The sequence below is a fragment of the Agelaius tricolor genome, unplaced genomic scaffold, assembly GCF_023055355.1.
Source record: "Agelaius tricolor isolate 1412-34295 unplaced genomic scaffold, bAgeTri1.0.p SCAF_18, whole genome shotgun sequence".
NCBI lineage: Eukaryota > Metazoa > Chordata > Aves > Passeriformes > Icteridae > Agelaius > Agelaius tricolor.
The window spans coordinates 4,360,393-4,382,109 of NW_027269278.1; the positions used below are offsets into that span (position 1 = coordinate 4,360,393).

General features: G+C 43.3%; 1 protein-coding gene across 3 annotated transcripts in view; it reads left to right on the forward strand.

The window, feature by feature from the left end:
* Positions 1 to 229: 229 nt before the first annotated feature.
* Positions 230 to 21,717, forward strand: part of SLIT3 (slit guidance ligand 3) — a 494,398-nt gene continuing 472,910 nt past the window's right edge. The window contains exons 1-2 of one of the 3 annotated variants that reach the window (XM_071443102.1): positions 230 to 561; positions 743 to 994. In XM_071443102.1, coding sequence (XP_071299203.1) covers positions 810 to 994 — 185 coding nt within the window. In that variant the 5' untranslated portion in view covers positions 230 to 561; positions 743 to 809. Of the gene's footprint in view, positions 995 to 21,717 lie in introns of all 3 variants that reach the window. The other 2 variants (XM_071443101.1, XM_071443103.1) reach the window with 2 other exon arrangements.

Here is a 21,717-nt window from a genome sequence, read left to right on the forward strand (position 1 = left end):
TGGGTGCCCTCCGCGCTGTGCCCGGCCGGCTCCGCTCCGCGCTGTCCCGGCCCCTTTGCCGGTCCCTGTCCCGATCCCCGTCCCGGTCCCCGCGGGTCCCGAACTCGCGGCCGGCGGGCCCGGGCCGGGCGGGCGGTGACGTCAGGCGCGGCGGCCAATGGCGCGGCGGGGGGGGCGCGCCCCGCTCCATCCCCGCTCCGCGCTCGGCAGCGGCGGCAGCGCTGCTCCGGCACGGCTCGGCACAGACCGGCACGGCACAGCCACAGCACAGATACAGCACAGCTACAGCACAGCCCCGCACGGCTCAGCACAGCCCCGCACGGCCCCGACACAGCCCGCGGCGGGGGCGGGCCCGCGGCGGAGGGGTCGCTGCGAAGCCCCGGCCGTGCCCTCCGCGGGTTACCTGCCCGGCCCAGGTGGGGCGGTGCAGAGCGGAGGAGGCTGTTTTGGAGGTTGCCGCCGCTCCTGATGGATGTTTTGTGTGTGTTTGCCTCCGCTCCCGGGTTCTCTTTCATCTGAAGACGCATCTGGCTCGAGCTCTGTTAAACTATCTGCCTTCTGGTACCGTTCGTAGATAACAGAAAGAAACCTGAGCCCGAAAGGCAATTCCCCACCTTCTTCCACCTAACGTGACCTTCTCGGGCGCCTTTGAAGCTTTGCTGGTGCTCCGGCGATGATGGCAGTGGTGGGTTCCCTTGGGCTGTACTAAGAGCCTCTTGTTTTCTTTTTCCTTTTTTCTTAGAGGCATTTCATCTTTAGGGGCCGGCTGCTCTCGCTCACTTTTATACCCACTGAAGCCATCGAGAACCATGTTGTCTGGTGGGAGAAGTGCGTTTCTGTGCCTTGGAACGATCCTGAGCTTTTGGAGCTCCGTGAGTTGGATGCCTGTTGGAGGATGCCCGCATAAGTGTACGTGTATTGCTTCCAACGTGGATTGTCATGGACTGGGACTCAAAACTGTGCCGAGGGATATTCCCAGGAACGCGGAGAGACTGTAAGTAAAAACCGTTAAGGGCTTCTCGAGCACTTGTAGCAACACCTGGGACGAGTTTCCCAACACCTGCCTATCAGTGCAGAGCACTCGGTAACAGGAGTTTCAGCAATCCAACGCGGATTAATGTTTTCAGGAGGGAAGGGGAGGAGCTTTTCGGGACTTGCAGCGCTCCTGCCGCTGTGCCTTTGTACAAACGATCGGGTTCAGAGTTTCTCGGGAACTTTCAGCTGCCGCCTGATCGGGTTTTGCAGTGACTTGCTTGAAATGGAGTTCGGAGCTGTACCTGGAGTGCTCCCGGCTGTAATCGCTGTCAGTGCAAACACCAATTTAATATGCAATTAGAAACCTGGATGTTTTCACCTGGCGGCTGGTAGCAGTTTCTCCTTACTTTCTCAGCATGGTGATTTCATCACCATGGAAAACCGGCTGCTTCCATAAACTAATTCAAACGGAGAAGTCACATTAAACAGCCTCTAATTTCTGTTTTAAGCTGCTGCGGGGAAGCGGGGTATTCAATTTTTAATCTGCCTCAGGGTTTATGATAGCAACGTAACGCTGTGGGGAGCACGGAGAATAATGAATGTGTTCGTAGCGAATCCCCCGTACTGAAAGTTCTCGGGAGTTTTTTTAGCTGACTGTTTTTACTCGCTCAGTGAGTTCCTAGGGAGAAAGCTGAAAGCAAAGTCGAGTTCTCTGATAGAGTTCTGGCACTCGCTCGGTGCAGGGGACGGCGTCTCTGACGTGCCTTAATGCATAGCAGATGGCACAGCTCAGAGAGTGCCCGGTGCGAGACAGGGACACGGCCGGGGGGAACATGTTAGAGGGACACATCCAGGGGGGAATGTTAGAGGGACACATCCAGGGAGGGGTGTTAGAGGGACACATCCAGGGAGGGGTGTTAGAGGGACACGTCCATGGAGGGGTGTTAGAGGGACACGTCCATGGAGGGGTGTTAGAGGGACACGTCCAGGGAGGGGTGTTAGAGGGACACATCCAGGGAGGGGTGTTAGAGGGACACGTCCATGGAGGGGTGCTTAAGGGACACATGTCCATGGAGGGGTGTTAGAGGGACACATCCAGGGAGGGGTGTTAGAGGGACACGGCCATGGGGGAAAATGTTAGAGGGACATGGCCATGGGGGGGAATGTCAGAGGGACAGTCCAGGGGGGCATGTTCAAGGGACATGTCCATGAGGGGGAATGTTCAAGGGTCACGTCCAGGCAGGGGTGTTAAAGGGACACGTTCATTCCGGGGGGGGTGTTGGAGGGACACGTCCAGGGAGGGATGTTAGAGGGACACATCTAGGGAGGGATGTTAAAGGGACATGTCCATGGGGGAAAGGTTAGAGGGACAAGTCCAGGGAGGGATGTTAAAGGGACATGTGTATGGGGGGAATGTTAAAGGGACGCATTCAGGGGGGATGTTAAAGGGACTTGTCTATGGGGGGATGTTAAAGGGACAAGTCCAGGGAGGGATGTTAAAGGGACATTTCTATGGGGGGAATGTTAAAGGGACATGTCTATGGGGCGAATGTTGAAGGGACGCACACGTTCATTCCAGGGGGGAATGTTAAGGGGACATGTCCAGGGAGAGGGTATTCAAGGGACATGTCTATGGGGGGGAATGTTAGAGGGACACATCCAGAGGGCACTGTTAAAGGGCCATGTCCCGGGAGGAACGGTAATCAGAGCCCGGCCGGGCTGTGCAGCGCGCTGCGCTCCCGGTGACCCCAGGAGAGCGCACTCGGCTGCCCCTCCTGTGGGTTAGCCCCTGACTTAAAATGTTTTTGAACTTGTAAGCAAATGCTGTAGATTGTATGGCCTGACTTCCTGTTTTATTTCCTTCTGGGTCATAGACTTGGGGAAACTTCAAATTCTCAGGCAGTTTTTCCTCCGAGGAAGAAAGCTGGATGAGGTTACTAAGCAAACAAAGTTTGTGTGCAAAGAGCACTCCTAAAGGCTAAGTTCTGTCCCAGAATGAAATTTTATAGAATGCTTGGCTGTTTCTAAATGCATTTTATAGTGCTGAGAGCTCTTAAATGATAGCAATATGCAGCTTTCTTACTACACTATTCTACAACCTTTAATGTTTTGTGGCCGTATCAGCCCTCCTTTAACCTCAGCTGTGTGAGCAATAGCTTTCAGATGTCAGTGCTAGAGAAACCTTAACTTCTGTGCCTGAAACTGTGTCCTCTAAAATTGGTGGGTAGCAACCTGGCATTTTAGAGCCAAAAACCCCCAAATCTGGAACAACAAACCCCACAAGAAGCCAGTACCAGGGGAGCATGCCAAGAATGTGTGATAACACGGGTGGTTTGTGTGCTTCGCTGGTGAGGCGTGTGAATGGCTTAAAGAGTTAAAGGCTAGAATGAAACTTTGAAATTGCAGGTTGAAGTGATTCACAAGCACAAGGTTAGTTGGCCACCTGAGAGCCATTTCATAAATGGTAATTTGTTGTAGCTGGAGTTTCAGGGGGGCTGAATTCATGTTGTTACTGGGTTTCATTTGTGAGAATGAACATCGGAGATGTGAACTTCCCCTGCCTGCTGCAGGAAGCTGAGCCAGAAGAAGAAGGCTCTTGGCCTTGGCAGGTTAAGTGTTAAAAAGAATGAAGGAGAGCATAATCATTGTCTTGGTCTTGTTCTTTTTGGTGTTATTTACAGATTTAAATTTTAGATTAATGGCTGTGAAAAGAACAATAGTAGCGATTTCACAATATTCAGTTTGAACATTTAACCTCAGAGATACCACCACTGATAAATGTGAAATGTAGCTGTGTTGGAGGGTTTGTTTGGGGTTTTTTTACATATATAAATAGCGTATTGTTGGATTATTCAGTGGCTGAAACCTTGTGGAAATAGGATGCAGAAGGTAATGTGGTAACACTTTAATCTGTATTTTAAATACTGTTTTCAGTTTTCATTTCTGTCAGTCCATTGTGAGCCTCTCACTGCTTTTGTAGAGTTCATCAACATCTTCATTACAACTGCTTTAAAGCTTGTATCAGTTTCTTCAAATCTAGATTCCTACTAATTGCACCAGCTTGGGCTTTCTGATGTAAGCAGCAGAGAGAAAAAGACTCTGAGTGTAAATTCTGCTCATGGGTGAAACATCAGTCAGCCACAGGATATATCAGAGTATCTGCCCTGTGGTCCACAGCAACCTGTAACTATTTATGACATAACAGTGGGTTGGTGTGTAATCTTCTTACTCGTATGTTTAGCATGTAAATAAGACCAAATTGATCATATCTGAAATCACAAAAATATTTTTAATCTCGGGGAAATGTTTATATGTTGAGAAAATAATTTTAGCAAGTTTCTTGATGGCCACACACGAAGTGCCTTTTTAAACTGTTATGCTCTGGAAAGGCATTTATTTCTCTCTGCATTCTCCTGAGCTAAAAATTCTACGTACCTGTTCAAGTCGGAAACTTTTTGCTTTAATTAGTAAAAGATCTAATGGCACCACTTAAAATATTTTGCCACAGAGCTTTTAGAGTTATGTTTGGACAAATGTTACAGATTGTTTGGGCTAATGGAGCCAAGTTAAATATTATTCAAATTTGTGTTAATATGAAACCCAGGAAAACTGAAAATATGACATTAAGGAAACAATGGGAAATATCTTTAGGGGGAAAAGAATTTCTTATTGAGAAGTTCTATTAAATGAACTAGCTTTGATTACTGATTCTTCATGAGAAATGAGATGCATACTTGATTTCTTTTTTTTTTTTCCTGAACACTTTGAAGGTCTGTAGGTTTTGTACCTGTGATTTCTACCTTGAAGGAAATCCACAGATTAACAATGATCACAGAAACAGAGTTATAAAACAATCCCATACTTCTGTTTTTAATTTTTACACAGACTGATCTTTAATATCAACTTTGCAAATATAGCAAGCAGTGTTAGGTTTGTGCTGCAGTTTTTACCTTGTGATTACATTCTATGATAGCCTTCTAATTGTGTGGCTGAGATGGAAGCTTTGGCTCACCTCTCAGGAAGAACTAAAAAGAGGTGAAAACTGTCCTGCTGCACAGTGAAATTACTCAGTCTGGAGAAAATAAGTGGTGAAACAAATCCTTGTCACTTCCAGGAGCAACTTCCAATTCTGCTTTTTCTGGAGAAGGAATGCTCGGGATAGGCATCATCTTCCATATTTACAATATTTCCTCATGTTGCAGAATGTGGTGCTGCACAGGGGTCCTTGAGCAGGGTGGCAGAGCTGCCCTTGTGGTTGTTGTTAGTATTCACTGATCCCTCCCACACTTGGGAGCAGCTTAGCACCTCACCAAAAATAGAAGTGGACAGGGTTTTTGTGTTTTGGAGAAAAACTGGTAATTTATTAGACAACTCCTAGAGTGGGCACAGTGGTTCTTATATTTTAGCTGGGCAACTGATAAGACATTTGACCTAATAAAGAAAGAAAATTTAGGGATATGTAAACACATCCATGAGAATCCCAAATATTTTACCTTTCTGAAATGTTCCTTAGGATTGCTCCATCAAACTCTCATAATCAGGGTTTCCTTAGTGGTGCTTCACTTCTCAGATGTGATTATTGATATAATTTCCTTCAGTGGAACGTGTTCTATATATGTAAAATATTATACATGTGGCTCTTTATAACACTTAGTAAAGCTGATAGCCACGTTCAGTTTGAGATGATGCATAAATGCAGTGGGCAGATCAAAGCCTGATAGCTGAGTTGAGTTTTTGGGCTCTGAAAGGACCCAGTGATACTGGGAAAGTGCTCAGGAGTCCTCTGGGTCAGTGTCTGCCTCCAGTTTGAATGTGAAGCATGAGCCTTTGTGAAATCCTCCCATTCATGTCTGCTTATCTCCCTGTCTGTTAGCAGCACATTGCATATGTATAAAAGCTTATTTGGGGAATTGAACCATGTTTGAGTTCTTGATGAGTTTGTTTGGTGGCTTAGGCTCTTGTTTAATTGATAGCTCTCCCGTGTTAGTCATTGCTTTGTTTTGCCTTTCATTTGAAGGATTCTTTACCTTGCTAAATTGATAAAGCTTGCAGGACTAATCTGTTCTGTGCTTTGTCTGAGCAGCTAAATTGAGTGTGTCCACATTTAGGTGCAATTTAGAAGCTTAGTCATCTGCTTACTCCTGAGTTTTCATGTGGTCTGGGGTTTCTGTTACACAAATATATTATTATGGTGGTTTTGGCCTAGGTGCATGGAGCTGCTGAAGCTGCTCTGGCTTGTAATAAGTCCTCAACTTCCTCAATTCTGTCTCCAAATTAAATCTAAGCTCCTGTCTTGAATGCTTCCATATTCCTGCAGAAGGAGATGTTCAACACATGCAAATATAATTATGTGACTCTTACAATGACATTCTGCTTTTCTAGAGTTCTTCCCACTGGGGATTACCACTCATTTGTTTGTAGTAATTGTCTCCAAAACCTTGCATGGAGCATTTCTCAGATATTTTTTTCCCTAGGTCATGTGTCAGTAAGTGGATGTACATGGCTTGAACTTGGAAAACTTGCTCTTGGAGGGACTGATCCTGGGAAAACTCCACTGAATTCGCTGATTTTATGGGGATAATTCCCTTTTCCTAATGTAACTCTGACTAGCAGTGCTTGAGTGCATGTTGGCACAAACCTGGGTAGGATCAGCCTGGTGCTATTAAATTTGTGACATGGTTTTGAAGTGATGGGAGCAGGAAGGAGGATGGAATTAGCTGTTGTAAATTGGTAGCTGCAGAAGCAAGCAGTGGCCATTGTCATGTTGCCTGTATTTATTTGCACAAATTTGGATTAGATTTTGAGATGAAAGAGACCAGGCTACTTCCTGCAGGACTTTTTAATGAGCTTCTCTGAAACTATTTACTTTTATTCATATTCTTACTTTTACAGCTGGGTATTGATTCATGCAAAGGAATTAGGCCAAAGGAAAATTGTCCCTCTGAAGAGCAGCTGTTGTCTTTTAGCAAGTCCTGAAATGCAGATGATGATATTGTTTTCATATCCCTGGAATTTGTGCACTGCATGGGTTTGGGGAAGCATGTAGCCAAAACTACAGGTGCAGCTTACCTGTGAGGATGTGAGGCCAATAAAAAAAGTAAATCCTGACACTCTTTTATTGGCACTGTAGTTGTATAAAACTCCTTGTGTTTTACACTGTCATTTGACCTTTACAGTGAGACCTACCTGTCATCTTTTGCCATGTCACTGCCAGGATACAAACATTTCCAGCCATGTTTGAAACAAAAGTAGCTTTTCCTGCATGGACATTGACTGCATTTGTTGTATATTTGTTGTCTGTGTTTTCAAGAGTATTTAGGCTATTCCTCAACCTCCACAGAGCAGAGAAAAATGATTGTCTCACAGAAATCTCACAAGATGTTTGGGGATAATGATATAGGGACAAAGAACTTGGCTCTAATCAGGATATTCAGTGAGTAATTTCAGTGATTTCATGTAAAGAAGTGAGTTTGTGAATCAGGATGTGTTCCCTCCCAGGAGCCAACAGCCCCAATGACTTGAAGCATGATTTTCCCCAAACCCTTGGTGAAGTTTGTGTTGCTGGATTCCACAGTGTGGAGCAGCTGTGGGAATCCCCTCACACATCTTGGGGTCCCACAGCTCTCTGAAGGGCTTCTCTTTTCCTCTTGGGCTTATTGTCCATCCTGCAGGACAAAACAGGGAGGAGGAGATGCAGAAGTTTCTCACTTTGGGTGAGGAAGGAACGTAAGTTTGGGGAGCAAAGCCAAAGTGAACCTCAAAGGGCAAAGCTTTTCCAAGAATGGTGTTGGCAACATGATGGAGAAGGGCTGACTGCAAGGGACGTGGGGCAGAGGTTCCTTCAGGGCATTGTCTGTCTGTCCATCCTGTTAGAGGGATGTAGATGGGGCAGTGGTGTTCAGAAAGTGTTATCATAGTTTTATATATGGTTTTATAATAGTTTATAACAGTTTTATGCCCTGTCCTCTTGTGAGGTCTGAGGGTCAGGCTGGTGGAAATGTCTCCTGTCCTTGGCTCCTTTCTGCTCTGGGGTCACAGGGAGCTTCCAGAAGTTCTCATTGATTCTTTATTCTCATTGCTTTGGCATGACACAGTGTGGATTCTTTATTCTCATTGCTTTGGCATGACACAGTGTGGATTCTTTATTCTCATTGCTTTGGCATGACCCAGTATGGATTTTGATCTATGACTGCTCTGGTGACTCCCATCCCTCTTATGTTCACCAACAATTTGCCAATATCAAAGCAATATCAATTCTACTTTTTTGTTTGTTGTGTAAATCACATTTAGGTTAAGAAAAGGCTGGGTTCCAGTCATGTTTGGGTTGCAATATGGCCCAGGCTCTGTTTTCAGTATTTTTCAAGTCTTTTCTCCAGAGATCTGTAATGCTTTATTTCCAAGCCTGCTTTCAGTGTTTTCTAGTCAGACATATCATCATTTAAGATCTTGAATGGATCTTGTCAATAGCAAGAACTGCTTCTTCCCCATCAGCAAATGGCCTTGTAAGCAACTGACAGTTTGTCTAATGGCATTAAACACATCAAGGATAGGGGAGCAGGTCTGTGCTCTCTGCTCAGTAAATTTGAGATGGAGTTGAAGGCCATCTCCACAGAAAAGAGAATTTAAGAGATTGATTCTTACCTCTGCCAGTTATTTTCAGCTTTTTTTTTTCCCCCTGCAACTGAATCTGGTCTGTCAGTTGTCTCTGTCAGAATAAATTTTTGTGTTTTGCTTTTACACCATCTGTTTGATGGCTGCAATAGATGATTTTAATCTTATGATTGATAGATTTCTGGAGCTTTTAATTAGATTTTTACCTTTCTATTTGTGATCTACTTCTTTTTCTAAGACCCTAATTTTGTCTCTCAGGTAGAAATGAGACTGTAGCCATTGCTTCAAATTTCCTTTGCTGTCACTGGTGAAGGGAGCATTTACAGTAAACATGAGTATGGTTAAAATGAGGCAGAAAACTCAGTTTTAAAGCTGATCTTGTCTTTACTTTCCATTGACCAGCCTTCAAAATCTATCTGAAATTTTCTTCTAAGTTGATTATAGAGTTGATGTTCTCAGCAGTTCATTTTTACCTGTTTTCCTCAACAGTTGCAGAAATGATTCTTAACTTTCTGTCCAAGGGACTCCTTAGGAGAGTCCTGTGGGATGCTGTGCCTGCCTTTATTCCTGCTTCAGCTGCCTGGAGAGGGATCAGCCTGGTGGAATTAGCAGCAGGGCACTGACAGAGCTCTCAAACACCTGTAAATGCTGCTGGAGTGCAGCAGCACTGAGGACAAAAATATATAGTAGATTATATAAATTATATTATAATATCTCTATAATATATAGATATTTGTCCCTGGTGGTGCCTCACTGGCTGCTCTGGTCAGTGTGGTTTGGGGCAGCAGTGTTGGATTTGGGAATTAATTGGAATTAATGTTATATTTGGGAATTAATTTGTATTCATGTTATAGTGGGGAATTAATTGGATTAATGTTGTATTTGGGAATTATTGGAATTAATGTTGTATTTGGGAATTAACTGCCCCTCTTTAGTGGTGTGGGGACACAGTGGTGGCACTGTGCTGTCTCTGCATCCCTGCAGTCGCCCACAGCACAGGCCACAGGAGCTCCTGCAGTTTCTCAGGATGTTTTCTCTGCACCTTTGCTTTTAGAGAGGCACAGATTGGTGATTCTGGTTCAGCCAGGGCTCCGTGGAAGGGGAGGACAGGCTGCTCTGGAGGTCAATGGTTTGGGGGTCAGTAACCCATTTTTAACAGCCTGTCGAGGGTCTTGCAGAAAATGTGGGCGGAGGATGGTGCTGAACTCCATTTCTGATAGATTAATTCTTTTTTTCATTCCATTCTGATGCTGTTTCTTGAGAGGAACAGACCTTGTTTAAAAAAAAAACCAAACAAAACAACAACAACAAAAAACCACCCCCACCAATAAAACCAAACAAACCCCCCCCAAAAACAACAAAACCCCCAAACAAACAAAAAAACCAACAACAACAACAAAACCAACAACCCAAAGAAACCCCCAAAAATATCAACCAAAAAAAAAACCCAAAGCCAACAGTTTGTTTTACAAAACTTAAAATTGACTGTAATTTTAATTCTATCAGTTGAAAATACAGAGTGCAAGTTGGGCTGTGTTTAATTGAGGGCAGTGCCTGCTGTACTCACCAGTTCTGTTCCTTCCCTTTGCTCTTTTTGCTTTCCAGAAAATCCCTTGGGAAATCTTTGTTTGCACAGTGTGAAGGAATCTTGAGCTGTTGTAAGGGTGCTCCTAGGCATGATAACAGAAATGGTAATAAATTTCATATTAGTGGAGCTGAGGTTCTGATCTCCAAAATCACAGCACAATCAAATGCAGCTTTTAATGTGTGTCTCCAAGCTTTATTTCAAGAGCTGGGTTCTGTCAAGGTTGGCTATTTCACTGTGGGGAGACAGGCACAGAATAGAGTCTGGAAATCAACTTTCTTGTGAAATGTGTTAAAAGATAAGCATGTAACTATTAGGAATATAACATTCTGATAGCAGAAGCAAGGTGCATGCTAATTGTTAGGGGACTATTCCTGAATCCTTGGGCTTTTTCTCTTGGTCTTTTTCTGCTGTGGCAGGTAAGAGTGTGGTAATTAACTGGTGCAGAATACAAGTGTTAATAGACTGTGAGCTATTTCTGGTGTACCTAATAAATAATCCTGAAAGTTTCAAAGGATACCATGAGTTGTGAGCCTTCCTCACTTTCTCAGCTCTGAGTAAAACCAAATATTTTAAGGCAGTTTAGCAAAACTGTCCTATTGAATTGTCATCTCTGACATTTTCTCTGGGTATGCACTGGGCAATATTGAGCACTTCAAATATTTTAGCAGCTTTTTAAGTTGAAGTAGTACTTGGTTGTCTGTCTGCCTAAGAGGGGTTTTGGTGTTAGCAGGGTCATATGTTACAAGATACCAAACTAATGAAAAAATTTGACTTTACTTGGAAAAGTTTTTTCCACAAATAATTTGTCCCAAAATAGAAAACATTCCAATTCCTAACTTCACTTTTCCTTTAAAGATTACAAAAGGCTTATCCAATAATGGAAGACTCTTCCTTAGAATTTTATATTGCATTCCTTGGGATGTGCTGTCTTATTCAAGGTGAAAGAACAAAGAAATCCTGCATTGTTACCCTTTCCCTATGTAAGAATATAATTTAACTTTACATTAATGATTTTTTCTGCTCTCCCCATAAGGAAACAGCAAACAGCAGTTTGCCCATTCTCTCTGGTTTAGGACAGAGTGTGTAGCATGAAAAGTTCACATAGCAGATGTGACCAGAGGACATCCAGCCCATTAAAGTAATCCTGCATATGGATGCACTGCTTGTCCACAGCTATGGAGACAGCAATGTTTAATTAAAGCAGTTGTGTTGTTTAAATCTGACTCTGAGAAATTCCAGCAAGGGGATGATGAGTCCAGTTTGTGTCTTGTGCCTTCCTGTTTGTCCTGGAGCACGTTTTGCCTGGACTTTAGTGGGAACTTAAATTAGGGATTTTCTCCAGTTTTGGCTTTGGTCTGTGTGATGGTTTTGTTTAGACTGGGGAGGCATTATATTAGGAAGGTTTTTTTGAAATGCTGATTTTGGCCAAACCTGGATGAAACACCTTTCTTTGGGGTGGGCAGGAGTGGTTACAGCACCAGTGAGCAATGTGGGAGCCTCTGGGTCACAAGCTTGTGTGAAATTGTTGTGCAGTGGTGAGAAGAGGCCCTGGCAGTCTCATCCTCCTGAAGTGGTGGAGCTGGTTGGAGCTGGGGTTTGGAGAGCACAGCTGGGCACAAGGGAGAGCTCACTGTGAGGCAATTGTGCATTTCAGAAATGCCTAGGTAAAGGCAGCAGGGAGGTTTGCTGGAGACCAGAAAAAGGAGGTGGAAAAATAAAAATGATGGAAGGGAAATTCTTGAGCAAAGAGAACTTGTTTTCCAGAAGTGGAAATAGATACTGAGAAATAAGGCCCTAAGGGAAAGGCTGGCTCTTGAGAGAGATGAAAACACACATCTGGATATAAATTTCCCAGATAAGAATGTGAAAGTGTAGGAAACAGCCCAATGATCCTTTGGAGCTTTGAGTTTTAATAGATAACATGTGAAAAGGCAGGAGAAGATAAGGAGCAGTCAGAAGGGTTTTATGGATTTTTTGGGGGTTAGTTTGGCATTGGTTGTGGTTTTATTTTCATTTTTTCCCTCTCTGGAAAGTTTTTAGCTAATGGCTTATGAAGTTTTTTTAGAAGATGAAAATGGATTGTTCCCAGTTAATCCCAGTTAATATTAACTTCATTTTATAGAATAGATAATTTCCAAGCTGGTTCTTCCATAGCCCTCCTGGATGCAGCAGGGTCAGTACAAAGTGGTTTTATAAGCACAAGGAGTTTCAGTAACTTGAAACATCAGATTTCTGTGCAAAGGCTTTAGGAAAACTTGAGTTTTGTGTTCATTTAGCAAACACTGGGAAATCAATTCAGCTTTACTACAGCATGCAAAAAACCAAAAGTGGGATGAGGATGGGGGACAAGGAAGGTGGGAATCCACTCAAGAGTGAAGAAAATTGCTTGTAAACTGGTTGCAACATCTGGTTGCTAACATCAAGTCAATACAACCCTTCCTTCAAAATTCATTTTACATATTAAAACCGTCCTACACATTTTATTGCAACATTTTGGCTTCCTCTGCTCCTCAGTGGCCTCTGCAGACATGTTACACTCAGTGTGCTGGTGCTAGGAATGAATAGAGTTGGTGAAACTGGATGCTTTTCACATTAAAAACCCAAAGCCCTGAACAGCAACAAAAAGAAAAACCCCAAACATAAACAGAGATCTCTCTTACCTTTCCAGGAAAAGATCTGGGAAGGGTTTCTAGTCTGTGCATGTCTGAAAGTGAGCAGGGTGATGAAATCAAGGCTTGATTTTCATGCCAGGCTTCACTAAAATAATTTGTTTGTTCGTGGGATGTCTTCCCAAGTTATCAAGGATTTACAGCAGTGAGGAGCAGGTGTGAAATATTGCAAGTCTGAAATATCAGTTTGTCTGCATTAGTGGAAAACACCCAAACACTGCAGTTTCTTCACTGTGACCCATTCAGTCACACAGCACAATTAAGTGAAACACAAAATTAAAGCAAAGTGTGTTTTGCTGAAGTTTGCAGCAATGCTTTTTGCCCAGATGAGTCCAGAAGTGTCAAACACCGAAGCACATCTCTGTTGATATCCTGATGAGGTTGTCCATGTGGTGAATGAGTGAAAATATGGCCCAGAGAATGCTTGAGCTGCTCTGATTTCTGCCTGAGCTTTGGAGCAGCCCTGGCCTGGGCTGGCCACCTGAAATCCCTGCTACCAGCTGGACAGGGAAGAAGAGCTGCAGTTGGAGGAGTTTAGTAGGAATGGCTAAACAAGATCAAGAATTGAAAAGAAGTGAAGAAGTGACCTTTTGTGTGTGCAGTTGTTAACCTTGGGGTTCAATTTTTAGTATGAATTGAAATGATGCTTGAGCTAACGTGGCACAGAACTGTACTTTCTGCTCTTTATGATGTGCACACCCCATCTTCATATTAAACCATGTTTCTGTAGCAGCTGTATTTTAAAGCATTTTCTATTTTTTATGCTTCATATTTAAAGTTTTCTGCCATTCCCTGAACTCACCCTGAAACAAAAGACAACAAATACTTGTTTTACCTTTTCCTCTGCAGAAAATGCAGACTCATGCAATCACTAAGGTCGGAAGGGATTTCATGAGGTCTCCTGGCTCAGGCTCTGCTCAAAGCAGAACATGGAATTCACATAGAATTCAGAACATTCCATCCAGAACATGGAATTCACATAGAATTCAGAACATTGCATCCAGAACATGGAATTCAGACACAAAATGTCTGTCTGGGTCTGGAAAAGCAGAAATTGCCTCCTGTAGTATTTTCAGTGACTTTTCCAGTACCAAACTGGGGCTGCTGCTGAGCAGCCTGTCCTTTGCCATTTTGTGCTTTTTAACCTTTCCAAGGCAGAGGTGAGCTTTGCCAGTGTTGGAGGTGTCAGGGCAAGGCTGGGCTGTACCAGCCTGGTCTCTGCCCCAGCAGCTGTGTCCTGTCTCCCTGCAGCCTTGGCCAGGAGCTCTCAAGGGATGTTTGACTTGATCCCCTGCCCCTCCTGGCTCTTCTCTCCTCCTTGGCCACCAGAACATGGGAGGCTGTGCTGGGGAAGGCTCTGAGCACCTCAGTCTGTCACTGAGCCATCACACCTTGTTTCTTATTTTATTATTTTAGTTGAGGTGTTAGGGCATGGGCTGGACTCGATGATCTTGGAGGTCTCTTCCAACCCAGCCATTCTGTGAATTATTTTACAGCTGATGCACTGCTGGGAGCTTTTCTTGGTGACCCTTGCCAGCTTGAGCTCCAGATGAGCTCTGACTTTGCTCAGACCGTCACTGGAGGTTTGGGCAGTGTTCCTGAACCCCTGGGTGTGTTTGTCCTCTCCCTCCTGTGCTGGAGCTCCATTTCCAGGTGCCTCTTCAGCCCAGGTGTGCCCTGGCACTCAAGGAAGGGCCAGGACAGCCTCACCCCTCTCATTCTTCCTGCAGTGTCTCTGTCTTTCAGCAGGGCACAGGTGACACTGCCAGAGCAGATCTGGAGCACATCAAGAGCCAGTTCAGACTCTGGGGACAGAGGTGAAGGACACAGGAGTGTAAAATGCACTGTTAAACATTATGCTGTCAGCATAACCATTCCTTTATGTGGGTAATGAAACCTGTACACTCTAATTATCAGACAGGAATTCCTGCAGGCTGAGACAAACATGTATTTCCTTGGAAGAAGCAGAATACTTGAATTACTCAATCCATTATGCTGCTTTCTGTGGGCCTTGGTGTGACTTCCACTGCGGTCGGCTGTGGGGAATTCAGCCTGGAATTCAACTGCACAAGTTGCAAAAAGTGAAGGGGTTTTTTTTTCTCCTGGATATTTCTTAACATTTGTAGTTTGCCAAATATTTTTTTTTCTTATTTTTATAAGGATGAGGGCAGAAGTGTGTTGTCTGCAAGCAGTTCCAGATCATTTGGACACTTAATGTGTGTTATTAACCAAGCACTGCTGTCATGGGTGTAAGAATGGACAGCTTATTCACAAAATTAGGGCACTTAACCTCCAAAGTCCGTTTTTCTCATTGTTCAGACAGAAAGAAAACAGTCTGACTCATACCTGAAAGCCTTCTCTAATCAGAACAGAGCACCCAATCTTTTTTGAATTAAAAGCTGCCGTGTAGGTGTGTTACAAACCTACAATGGACTGCAGCATGGGATTTGCACACTCCAACTATTGTGTGGCAGTTTAATTGCTATTTAAATTTTCCTGAGGACTGAAACTATCCAGGGTCACACACGTGGTATCCAACAACCACAGCAGAAATTCAGAAATGGTGAGTAGTGGGTTGGTTGTTACTCTTGTACAAGGTGTATCCCACATTGCTGGATCCCAGTGTTGCTGTGTGGATCTGTGCAGTTCTTGTTGCTGAAACTGTGCAGAATATTTGGGAAGCGCTGGTGGCTGTAGCAGGGCTTGTTTTTTTCTCTCTTAATGTTTCTCCACCTGTGCCTTGTTCCCACTGCAGATCAGGGAAGGGGGTTTGCAGTCTCCAAGCTGCTGGTTATAGTTTGCAGTAGGATCTCCCCCTCTTTAATTTAATTCAACAAACCCAGGTGTCTCAGCCTCTGCTCAAACATCACCAGACAGATTCCTGAGAGTCTCTTTCCTGTCCTGAGAGCCTGCCCTGACCCAGGATTTTAGATGGGCTGTCAAAAACCCACAGGACACACAGCAGTGAATTATTCCAAATCCTCAACCCCTCTGTCTGTGGTTGGGGTGGCCTTTGCTGCTCCAAGGGCCACTGCTGGAGTTTTGGGGCACAGTGGGGCTCCAGGAGAGTTTGCTGCAAAGCACCTTCCTGCTCATGCCCTGCCCCACCTGGGCTGCTTGCATGGGTTTGTTTATTCCCTCTCAGGTGGAGGGCTTTCAGTATTTTTCTTCTATTGAACTAAATGATGTGAAGGGTTCAGAGTGTGCCAGTCTTTCTAGAGCTCAGTAGAAATAAAAATAAATTCTCATGCTCCTTTGCAAAGTCAGCTGATTAGAAGAAATAAAGTAACAAGTCTTATAGAGATGAAATGTACTATTTTTTAAAAAATGGATTTACCTCAGCTGAATATGATTTTGAAGTTTTTGTCTTTCCTTAGAAGTGATGTTCATACTTGCCCATGTGATTTGGAAACTAGTGGAATTTGTGTATTTCATAAAACCCAGTCCCAGGAATTCATTTCCTGCATTGCAAAACTGGAGATGAAAATATGTTCAATCTGAAGATATGCAGATTGTGCTGCCAGAGGGCTTTGGGATGGTGTTATAATTGAGTAGTTTATCACAGGAACTTTGAAGTTCTTGGATTGAAGGCAAAAAAGAGAATTGCCAAGTGCTTTCTGTTGGGAATTATGGTCATTTAAGGTTGAGAGGCTGGTGGCAGTTCATACCCATTAAAGAAAATTAGCTGCACAGCAGAAATCCTGGAAAATGGTTAAAATAATAAAACAGACACTGGGTGTGTGAGGACTGGAAAGGGCAGCCAGAATCTGCTCTGTGGGTGCATTCACACATGGGAGTGCATTTTTGTCCCTTTCCTGGTCCTGGTTTTAGCATGATCCCAAACCAAGAGCTAAAGCACTCCTAAAGAAGGGAGGCTTTACTGAACCTCCAGCTTTTCCTCCAGCTTTTAGCTTTCCTAAAAATCAAGGTTTTCCTCATGGCTTTAAGTTTCTGGAGTGCACGAGATAGCCAGGTCAAGGGTGAAAAATGCATTGCTGTGGAAAATGCAGGTTTGTTCAGCTCAGGTGCTCTTGGCTGGGCTGGTGACTGGGGATGGGGAAAACAAAGCACAGAAAAACTTGCAGGGGCTGACTCAGCTGCCACTCGGGATGCTTTGGGCTGACCAAGTCCTTCAGCAATGCAGTGGCACAGAAAAAAACCTTTGTTTCTCAGGAGTGAGGGCTGCTTGAGTTACTTGGAGGAATTGGGCTAATGAAAAACATCAGCAACTCCTTAGATCCAGGAATCTGGATTAATTCATTATCACTTGGATTTTTGGCTCCCGTGTTTTCAATGTTCATTTGCCATTTAAAATAAACCCTTTGGAATGTGGTACAGATTAATCCTAGCACAGGATGTGTGCTGTCACTTCAAAACAGGTGCTCTTGTGTTTCTTGGGAAATTATTTTTCTTCTGTTCTTCGTGAACATTTGGAAGTTGCATGAATTGTGTCCCAGGTGAGGTTTGTTTGGATGGGAATTCTAGATGGTGGGTTGGATCCTGAACTGTTTTTAGGGAGAACAAGAAAGGTTTTTATTAATTCCTAACTTTGTTCTGAGACACACAAATTTTATGCATTCCTTCTTGAAAAATACAAAAAAAATGAGGTGAAGAGAAATTCATCTTCCCTGTAGATTGTGTGTGGGGTGTTGGTTGAATCCAGATTCCTTTCAGAGTGTTGGGTTCTGGGCTGATTTGTTTGTCCCTACTTTGAACTGGTGCGTGGTAACCACTTTGAAAACGTAGCAGGAACAGAAACTCAGCTTTGTGTTTGAGGTTCTGTGACTAGAAATGAACATTTACCTTACTTAGGAAGCAGCTGGACAGGAAAGAATCCTAGTGCTGTTTAACTTGGGTAAGAGCTGGTTTTTGAAGTGTATGGCAGTTCATTTTTCCTTAAATACAGTTTCCCTACTGCCCTTATTGAATTCTTTATTGATGTAAATGAAGAAATATCTGAGGACTGCAATAAAGTCTGGTGCTCCTTCTCCTTAGATGGCAGGTTATTTTTGTTTTCCATGGGTTTTCATTTTGTCTAATATTGTCTTAGGTTAAAGACAAATAATATTAATTAGACAATAAATATTTTTCAAAATATTGCCCATCTAGGACTTGTGCTTGTCACTGAAATGCTAAATCAAGGGCATCAAGGATCTTCAGTTTTATTGTTAGGAGTGTCACTATTTGCCAGATGGGCACCTGAGAATTCTCTGAAATAGAGGCAAATTTATTCTTTTTGAGCAGTTATTGATAATAAATGGCTTTAACCAAGTGCAACAACTGTGTTCCTTCTAGAAAGGGAGCTAAATTTAGGCAATTTCTTTTCTGACCAAAAGGTAACAGCATTGGGCCTGAAGTCTGGTAGTTGTTCAGATCAGAAAGAAATACTGTTGTATTTTTTTAAAGCACAGAATAGAGCCTTGTCTTAAAGCAAGCACAGCATTTGCAGAGAGAACATCAGAGTGAGTTTGTTTTGTGTGCCCGTGTATCAGAGGCTGCAGAACCAAACCATTACAGAGCTGTAGGGAGAGAACTGGTTTGTGCTTTAGAAAGACTCAGCAATTTGGCTTCTCTGTGCCTGGGAAGCACAACTGGGCAACCAGAGCTCTGAAATGATTAAAGGACCCCAAACCCATGATCTTGAAGATGCTGAGGAATTAAGTCAGGGATTGACCTGGGTATGTTTAAGACTCATCACTATGATGAGAGCCCAAACTTTATTATCCAAATATCTTGGATATTATAATAGAGAGAGGGTTCAGGTGGTAGCAGATTAACATCTGACTACAATAGGAACTTGCTGTAGTCTGGCAGTGTTGCTTTGGATCTCTGCATCCTTGTATATAAAAGGATTTGAATGTTGTACAAGGTATTTTATCTCTACACACCTACAGAGTTACTGAGCTGAAGATTGTGCAAGACTTCAGCATCTGATTGCTGTTGTTATTGGCTCTTCTGTAAGAGCTGCTCTGCTCCTTGTGGGGTGATGGGGTGTCAGATCAGCCCTGACTCTGTGCACCAGGGACGGGAGGAGGCTCCAGGCTGTCCGGGATGAGCGGCTGCGACTGCCAAGGCTGGGGAGCCTGGAAGGCTGAGGCACAAAGTGTGAGGAGACAAGTGGATTTACTTCTGCAGGCAGCAACTTCGTCCAGTCCAAGGAAGAGGATGGGGGCTGAGGCAGCATCCGGATGTTTTGGAAGAGTTGAGTGGCTGAGCAGAGTAATTATCAACTGAAATTTAAGTAATGTAGCAGAGGAAATCTGTGCACTCCTGGGAATGCTAGTGCTTTAAGACTTTGAAAAGTCTGTCTTAAATTCACTGATTGTCTTTGGAGAAGAATGAAGGATGAAGCAATTCAGAGGAATTATTGCAATGAAGCAGGATTTGCTCCAGTTGCTCCAAGCATCCCTGTTTGTAATAAGTGTGTATGTTGTGTGACTCAGTCTTCAGCATCTACAAAATATGTGTTGAATTAAATTGTTATTAGAACATAGCAGGACATGTTTATGAGTAAAGCTCCCTTAATAGCTCATCTGAACTCACTTTCATGATGTCTTGTACCATTCTAGTCCAATTCATATTTCTAGTCTCACTGAAATAATTCCTTCCACGTCTGTTTTCTTAAAGCTACCACTGTAGCTGCACTGTTCTTAGCTAGCATGCTTTATTCTACAAATTATGCTAAAATAAATTAATAAATTGACAAGGCAGACCTAATGTCAAGAGCTTTACCAAAGCTGGTATAGATGTCATTTCTGATTTCTTTTTAATGGAGTGATAATCAGCTTTGCTGGTAACACTCCAGAAGAGACCTGTATTCCTTAATCAAGTTTTTTTAGATGTTGTTAATTGATTAGACTATCTTATTTGAATGTGAAATAACCAAGAGTAGTAGCTGGTGCTGTGGGAGAGATGTGTTGAGCAGGATTCAAGATCTTCTTGGCCCCACATACGACCCAAAATGCAGGAATTCTGCATAATAAGAATATTACGTAGAATTATTTCATCTGGACATAGATAAGTGTTGAAGTGAAATGTAAATAAATTTGCCTGCATGGTATTATTTTCTTCATATCTTAGACCCAGATGATTTCTTTTCCAAGAAATCTGTTTGGTTCCAAGAGTCCTTTTGAACACTGATGTGTTTGAAAGCCAACCAAGATTACACGTTAAGGTTTAGCTCTTTGTAGTTGAAACCCACTAGCGAGCCCATAATCAGCTGCCAAACTTTATAAAGGAAACATAAAATATTATGTTGCCCACAAATACCAGCTGTAAACCACTAATGTCTGCATTAGTTCAGTAACTTCAGAGTCACAAAGTTTAATTGACTAATGGGGTAACCTGTGGCAATCTGCTGCTTTGCAGCAGTGTTAGACCTACTGTGAACAGGAGGAGGAAATTTTACATAGTTCATCACAGTTTCAGTCTGTTTTTCTTCAAATGGCAGATAAGCCTTGAGGCAGAGCACGCTGGAAAAAGCAAATGTTCAGAAGGTAAACACTGTTTTTTAAAACAGACAGAGGCTGCAGTTATGGTTTGAGCAGAGTGAACTTCATGAGGAATGTTTCTCTTAAGGTTAGGGCATGGTGCAAGTAATTGGAATAACAGAAATGGAAACCTTTCACTTAGACACTAAACTCTGTAAGTGATTAATAGGATGATTGATATTGTGTATACAGGATAGACTGTGCCAATCTGCAGGAGCAGAGGAAAAAGCGATCTCGAGATAGGTGTGGATCAAGGAATGTTGAAATCTTTCAGAGCAGAGGGCTGCAGATTTCACCAGGGGGAGAATGCTGAGTGTTCCTGGGGAATTGTGCTGGTGTGTGGGACTGCTGTCTCAGGCTGGGTGTGGTGGGGAGGTTGCTGTGTGCATGGCAGGAGTGATGGTTCTGCCTGCATTGAGGCCAAGTAAAGCTGTGCTGGGATCAAGTCTTACCAAAATACACAAAAAACAGGGCCATGGACACCGTGTTGCTCCATGTCCCTTGGCTGGCTCCTCTCTGCCTTGGGGGATTCCAACCAGCTGAATGCTGTGTTTTGCTGGAGCTTCTCTGAGATAAAGGGAAAGCTTGTGATGGAATGCCATGAAAAGCAGATGGGGAGCAACGTGCAACTCAAACACCAGCTATTTACGCGCTGCTTACTCCAGACGTAATTCTTTCCAGCGATCCTTGCAATCAGCTCACTGGCACACCAGTGAGTAGTTAATGATGCACCAGGGTAGAAGAACTGAACTGAGAACAGAAGAGGAAATTAGGCTGGAAAATCTGAAAGATGCAGGCAGTGATTCCAAGGTATTTTTGGGGAAAAGCATGAGTCAATTGAGAGGATGAAGACAAATGGAAGAGAATGGCTGGTCCAGGCAGTGAAAGTGTCTGTACAGGCTTGGTGGTTTCTTTTCTTCAGTGAGCCTTTTAAAATACAGCTGACAAATTCAAGTAGGGGTACAGGCTGTCTTGATCATAGAGCTAAAACACAGGGACTTTTCCCCCCTCATTTCCTTATCTTTTTCCTTACTTTCCTGACAGGAGACTGTTTCTTGAATTATAGAAATGTCTCGTGCTGAGACATGAACTAAGGCCTATAGTTTGTGAAATCTGTTTATAATCCATTTTATGACTTAAGCGTTTTATTAGTATTATTTTGATGTCTGTCAATAACCATTAGAAGTAGATTCCAATATTCTTCAACACTTATTTCTGTGCTCTAGTGCATTACATACTGCTCCAACCCAGTTAAGGTCTTGCTTGTGTGTTAGACTCATAGAAAGATTGATGTCAAATGTTCAAAAAAGTTATGCCAAACATATTATACATTTAGTGTCTACGTGCCGTATTTTTGATGGCATGAAGACCAGAAAGGAAGACC